At 42.3% G+C, this 6,889-nt stretch overlaps 1 protein-coding gene across 1 annotated transcript; it reads left to right on the plus strand.

The window, feature by feature from the left end:
• The first annotated feature begins 3,300 nt into the window (after positions 1 to 3,300).
• Positions 3,301 to 4,474, plus strand: LOC123172257 (transcription initiation factor IIB). Its single transcript, XM_044589260.1, has one exon. The coding sequence runs from the start codon at positions 3,366 to 3,368 to the stop codon at positions 4,317 to 4,319; it is 954 nt and encodes a 317-aa protein (XP_044445195.1). The 5' UTR covers positions 3,301 to 3,365; the 3' UTR covers positions 4,320 to 4,474.
• The last annotated feature ends 2,415 nt before the right edge of the window (positions 4,475 to 6,889 follow it).

Here is a 6,889-nt window from a genome sequence, read left to right on the forward strand (position 1 = left end):
TCTTTAGTATCTGTTGGTGTTACCAACCGGGACTAAAGGTCCCCCATACCACGGCGCAGGCTCGCGCCACGTGATGGGCCTTTAGTAGCGGTTCGTGTTGAACCGGGACTAGGGGGAGGGGGGCTTTAGTCTCCACCCTTTAATGCCGGTTGCAGAACTGGCACTAAAGGCCCTTACGGACCGGTAATAAAGCTCTATTTTCTACTAGTGGAATGACACCCTCAAGGGGAACAACACAAGAGCGTTGCCGTTATCCGATAGGCAGATCTAGGGCCACGTCCCTTTCATGCACGTTGGCAACAAATTCATTCATTCATCCACGTTGGAAGCCAGGGCCACATCCCATTCCTTTACATCACGGGCTACCCAGGTGCTTCTCCACTTCAGAGAAAAGGCTCGGCTAAGCCCAAGTAGGGTTTGGACCCAACCCGGCTTTGAATTAATGAAGGCATTAATCGGTCAGGATACAAACAGCAGCAACATACAAGCATAATAGAACAAGAAAAGGGAAAGGGAAATGGGGATGCAACCCCAAACGACAGATACAAGGTGAGGAAAATAAGCAAATGGTCAGCATACGTTTAATTTTTAGGCACTATTATTTTTGTTTTATAATATTTTTATTTTTATTTCTGAAATGGAAAATATTGTATTTACATATTTCAAAATGATCATCATACATTTAATTGTTTTAGCACGGCGTAAGAAAATGTTCGTTCCTCTTTTATATAATATTGGTACCATTCGAATAAATGTTCGTGGCATTCAAAAAATGATCGCACGTTACAAAAATATGTTATTGACATGTGTAATATGCAGGCACCATTTCCCATATTTTCCAACTTTTTATCACATGAATATAATGTTTTGTACCCTCAAATCAAAGAATACAATGTTTTAATATGTTAGTTGTCTGTAGATGGGGCTTTGGGCCACCCAACCCTACTCAAGGCTCGAGAGTAGCGAGAGGTAGAGGCGAGACAGTAGGAACGCTCACTGTAAGCGAGATATAGTATTTGCGAAGCGTGAAATACGGATTACCACAACCGCTCGCCCTTGGCACTTAAGAAATTGCCCATCAAACGCGGGAGATCTTGGGCTTGCGAGCGGCCGTCCTAATTTTTTATTATACTTTTATGTATATTTGTAAAATGTAAAATATTTAATTTACATATTTCAAAATGCTCAGCATACTTTAATGTTTTTTAACATAGTGAAAGAAAATATTCGTGCCTCTTTTAAATCATATTGGTAGCATTAAAAAATCATTATATTCACAAATGTTCGCGAGTTTCAAAAATATGTTATTGACATATATAATATGTAGGCACTATTTCCCAATATATTTAGCACATGAATATATTGTTTTGTATCCCCAGAAGAAAGAATATACTGTTTTAATATGTTAGTTGTGTGCAGACGGGGATTTCAGCCGCACGTCCCTACTAAAGGCTCGTAGGCCCAGCTGAATAGTGATCATTGTCGAAGGAATCCAGACGGACAGTCCCGTGTCTCGGTTGTAGCGAGAGTTAGTGCGCTCTTGCGCAAGGCACGTCCCTAAATGGGCCTGCTAGGCGCGCGGGAGGCCAGGGCCTCTTTTTAGTTGTTTTCATGTTTTCTATTTTTGTTTATTTTTCCTTTACTTTCATTTATACTTTCAAATATTCTTAATAAATACTCCCTCTGTCCCAAAAATAAGTGTCTCAACTTTGTACTAACATTAGTACAGAATTGCACTAAGCTTGAGACACTTATTTTCGGACGGAGGGACTATATTACAAAAATGTTTTCATGAAGTATTTGAAAAATAATCTTAACCAAGCATTTGAAAAATGTCAAGTGCATGTAAAGAAAATGTTTCTTGTGTATACGCAAAATAAACAATGTGTGTGATATGTTAATCATGTATTAAACAAATATTATCAAGCATTCAAAAAATGTTGAACAGGTATTTGGAAATTTTGAATCAAGAATTTGAAGATATTAAATGCGTATAAAAAAATGTTGGCCATGTATTCAAAAAATGTTTACCAAGTATTTGGAAAATTTGAATCAAGAATTTCAAAAATGTTAAATGTGTATAGAAAACTGTTGACTATATATTAATTTTTTTAATTTTGTATTGTATTGAAAAAAATTAAACTTGTAATTGAACAACATTGCTGGCAAGTGGCATACCTGCACGAGCATACCCCCTTCACCCGTGCGGTATTTTGTGCCAATCCATATGCGGGGCATAATACCTGCTATTTTTCAATTACATTTTCATCGCCATTTTTTTGTTTATATTTTGCATTATTTATATAATTTAATATTTCGAAAAAAATGAGATTTAATAATAAACAGGAAACAAAAAAAATACTCGTGCATTTTAAAAAATGTTTGCATATTAAAACAAGTTCGTAATTTGAAACAAATGTTAGGAAATAAAAAAATTCATGATTTTGAGAAAAGTTTAGGAATCTGAACAAATCTTAGCGATTTTTTAAAAATGTTCAAAAATTCAAATAATGCTGGTGCATTAAAACCTTTCATCGATTCAAACAGTGTTTGCTGATAGAAATTTATTTAAAAGAATTTGAAAACTGTTCAGGCATTTATTAAAAAATATTTCGCTAAATAAAAAATGATCCTCAATTTAAAAAATTATTCTCCAATTTCGAGAAAATGTAGGTTATCTCAAAACAATGTTCACGAGTTTAAAAATTGCGAATTTAATAAAATAATCCGCCATTTAATTTTTTTGTGAATTTGAAAATTTATTTTGAATTCATGAAAGTATATATGTATTGAAAAATATTCATGATTAAAAAAACATTTTGAAAAATGCTGATGGATTTGAAAATATGTTTACAAAATGAAAAAGGAAATGAAAAATAGAAAGAATGGAAAATTTAATGTAAAAATAATAGAAAACAGATATTAGTAAACAAAAAAAAGTGAAATGAAAACGAAATGAAAGGAGATAGAAAATAATAAAAATAATAGAAAATTGATAAGAGAAAAGATCGGTCTGGAACGTTCCTATAACTGAAAAGGAGCTAGTTGGGCCGGCCTAATGTGTACGGGAGTGAGGTGTATGCGCCGTCGGGCCGCCACGTCTGGCTGGGCCCTAGGCCGTCGCCCCGGCCCAGGGCCGGCTAGCCGAGAAGACCAGATTGCAGTTTGCAAGGACTTTCCGCGGCCGTACGAAAACGAGTCGAACTCGTGCCCAGCTCCAAACTAGCCTTACGAACCGACCTATGCGTCTATAAATATCAGCCCAAGGCCCCCAATCTAACCTTCAAAGTTCAAACCCTTTTCCCCAGCTCCGTCGCCACAATCATCCGGAAACTGCGCACACGGCGGCGGCGGCAGCAGCAGCCATGTACGCCAGCACCTGCTCCGCGGCCGACGAGCGCATGTACTGCCCGGAGTGCCGCCGCGCGACGGAGGTTGTCCTGGACCACGGCACCGGCGACACCATCTGCACCGAGTGCGCGCTCGTCCTCGACGCGCACTACATCGACGAGGGTTCCGAGTGGCGCAACTTCGCCGACGACGGCGGCGGCGAGGACCGCGACCCCAACCGCGTCGGCGCCTCCGGCGACCCCTTCCTCGCCGCCAAGCTCTCCACCGTCATCGACTACACCAACAAGCCCAAGAAGTCCTCCGCCACCGGCGTGGCGACAAAGGCCCCGCCCAGGATGTCGGTGCCGGACGCGGGGGCGGCCTCCGAAAACACCCTCGTCGACGGCTTCCGCGGAATCTCTGACATGGCCGACCGGCTCGGCCTCGTGGCCACCATCCGGGACCTGGCCAAGGAGACGTTCAAGAAGCTGGACGAGGCCAAGGGCTGCCCGCGCGGCCGGAAGCGGGACTCCGTCTACGCCGCCTGCCTCTACATCGCCTGCCGCAACCTCGGCATGCCGCGCACGTACAAGGAGCTCGCCTCCGTCACCGCCGGGGGCGTGGCTGCCAAGAAGGACGTCGGCAAGATGACGACGCACATCAAGAAGCTCCTCGGGGAGGAGGACGGCCAGGTGATGGACATCGGCGTCGTCAGCGCCTCCGACTACCTGCGCCGCTTCTGCTCCCGGCTTGGCCTGGGCAACCAGGAGGTGCGCGACGCGCAGGAGGCCGTGCGGAGGGTCGAGGAAGGGCTCGACGTGCGCCGCAACCCGGAGTCCGTCGCCGCCGCCATCATCTACATGGTCGTGCAGCGTGCCGGCGCCAGCAGGTCCGCCAAGGACGTGTCCGTCGCCACCGGCGTGGCCGAGGGCACCATCAAGGAGGTGCACAAGGACCTCGCCCCACACGCACAGATGCTCTTCGGCTGAGCCTGAGCGCCCACGACATTAACGCTTCTTGATCCTTTGGCTGTTTGGCAGGTCTGCATGCATGCATGTTTGCCATGTCCACAATTCCAAACGCGTGCTGTTCTTGGCAACTATCTTAGTCTTGGGCATGTGAAGTTATTGTTGGACTTCGTTTCTAAGTGCTGAATCATATCATTCGTGAATGAATCCGTGCTTAGTTCGTTTGATCCGATTAAACTCATGAACCGAGGTCTCAGACACGTTTGCCAAGTACGCTACTCGTGAATTATAATGGTCTCATGAACGTGAGGCTAATAATTTCGAGGGCTCGACATTTTCACCAAAAATTCATCACACATTACAATGAAGTGAAAAAGGCGGCGACAGTCTCAAAGAAGGGGGTGAAGCTTCAATTCCGGCTAGGTTCAAACAAATTTTGAAATTTGCTTGAATCTCGTTGAAATTGAAACCAGAATGGCCAGATTAAAAACTGAAATAGGTGATTTCAAAGCATTTTAGCCCAACAAAATCCCTAAACCACAACATGAATAACTTCGGAAACAAAACTGGCATGGCAATGTGATGTATACTCTTGCCGAATATGGCCATTCGAAAACAAAACTGAAATATGACTAATGTTCAGATATACATATGGCAAAGTACCGAAAGAATCTTTTGGTGTTATACACCAATTGAAAGAATCTGACATGTGTTATTGAGTTGAACATGTTGTTTTCGCGGTGGCAGGAGGATCCTGGAAAATATGAAGAGGGGATCAAGTACTATGTTTTGTACTCAGCGACAATTAATATGGACTGGAGGGAGTATTAAAAATGTTATATTCACTACACCAAACAGAGTACATGTCCAATTCAATTATTTCTGAAAGAAGGTCGCTAAGTACATACAGATGCAAAGTACCGAAAGAATCTTTTGTGTTATACACCAATTGAAAGAATCTGACATGTGTTGTTGAGCTGAGATTATGCAACCATGCTGTTTTCAAGGTGGCAGGAGGGATCCTGAAAAATATAAAGAGGGGGTTAAGTACTATGTTTTGTATTCAGTGACAATTAATATAGACCGGAGGATATTAAAAATGTTGATATTCAAATTCAATTATTTCTGAAACATGGTTGCTACGTACACACATATGGTAAAGTACTGAAAGAATCTTTTGGTGCTATACACCAATTGAAAGAATCTGACATGTGTTGTTGAGCTGAGATTATGCAACCATGCTGTTTTCAAGGTGGCAGGAGGGATCCTGAAAAATATAAAAAGGGGGTTAAGTACTATGTTTTGTATTCAGTGACAATTAATATAGACCGGAGGATATTAAAAATGTTGATATTCAAATTCAATTATTTCTGAAACATGGTTGCTACGTACACACATATGGTAAAGTACTGAAAGAATCTTTTGGTGTTATACACCGATTGAAAGAATCTGACATGTGTTGTTAAGTTGAGATTACCCAACCATGTTGTTTACGCAGTGGCATGAGGGATCCTGAAAAATATAAAGAGGGGGTCAAGTACTATGTTTTCTACTCAGCGACAATTAATATGGACCGAAGGGAGTATTTAGAATGTTGATACTCACTACACCAATCAGAGTGCATGTCCAATTCAAGTATTTCCGAACCATGGTTGCTAAGTACACACATATGGCAAAGTACCGAAGGAATCTTTTGGTGTTATACACCAATTGAAAAAATCGGACATGTGTTGTTGAGCTGAGATTACGCAACCATGTTATTTTCGCGGTGGCAGGAGGGATCCTGAAAAATATAAAGAGGGGGTCAAGTACTATGTTTTGTACTCAGCGACAATTAATATGGCCCGGAGGGAGTATTAAAAATATTGATATTCACTACACCAAACAGAGTACATGTCCAGTTCAATTATTTCTGAAACGTCATTGCTAAGTACATTACTTGTGAATATGCCTGGCCATCTGTCGGGCCGGGCCTACCAAAGCTCGAAGCAGAAAACCTAGGCCCGGGCCCGGGCGTCTGGCCTAGATTTCAGGCCCAAGCTTGGCCTATTAGTGAAAAATCCCGCCGGTCCTCTTCCCTAAAACAAAAATATGGGAAGCCCAGGCCCGGCCCGGTGTGTCGTTCGAGCTCAAAAACTAGGCCCAGGCCCGGCCCATGGGCAAGACCGGGCTGGGTCGGGCTTTTTTTGGGCCGGGTCAACCGGGCCGGGTTTACCATGGCTAGTTATACTCATGAATGATCCCATGAATGTGACATTAAACTTGGAGGACTAATATTTTTCACCAAAATTCATTGATTTTAGTGGACCTAGGACAACATGCATGTTTTGGTCAAAAAAAGCGGTGACACTAAAAACCAGGTTTGATTCAAACACAAATTCCAATTTGTTTGGATCCTTGAAATGAAAATAAAAATATCTAAGATTACGAAATCAATGATTTCAGCGTGATTTGCCCAAGAACAAAATCTAGATCCCACAACTTGAATGGCTTGGAATATATGTTGGCATTAGACTATGACATACATTCCATCCAAATCATCCAACAAATGTTAGAATCGTCTGTTGTTTAACCATAGATGGCTAGTTATA

This window comes from Triticum aestivum, chromosome 1D, assembly GCF_018294505.1.
Source record: "Triticum aestivum cultivar Chinese Spring chromosome 1D, IWGSC CS RefSeq v2.1, whole genome shotgun sequence".
Lineage (NCBI taxonomy): Eukaryota > Viridiplantae > Streptophyta > Magnoliopsida > Poales > Poaceae > Triticum > Triticum aestivum.

Coding starts and splice junctions, on each gene's coding strand:
- LOC123172257 (XM_044589260.1), top strand. CDS start 3,366: ATGTACGCCAGCACCTGCTCCGCGGCCGACGAGCGCATGTACTGCCCG.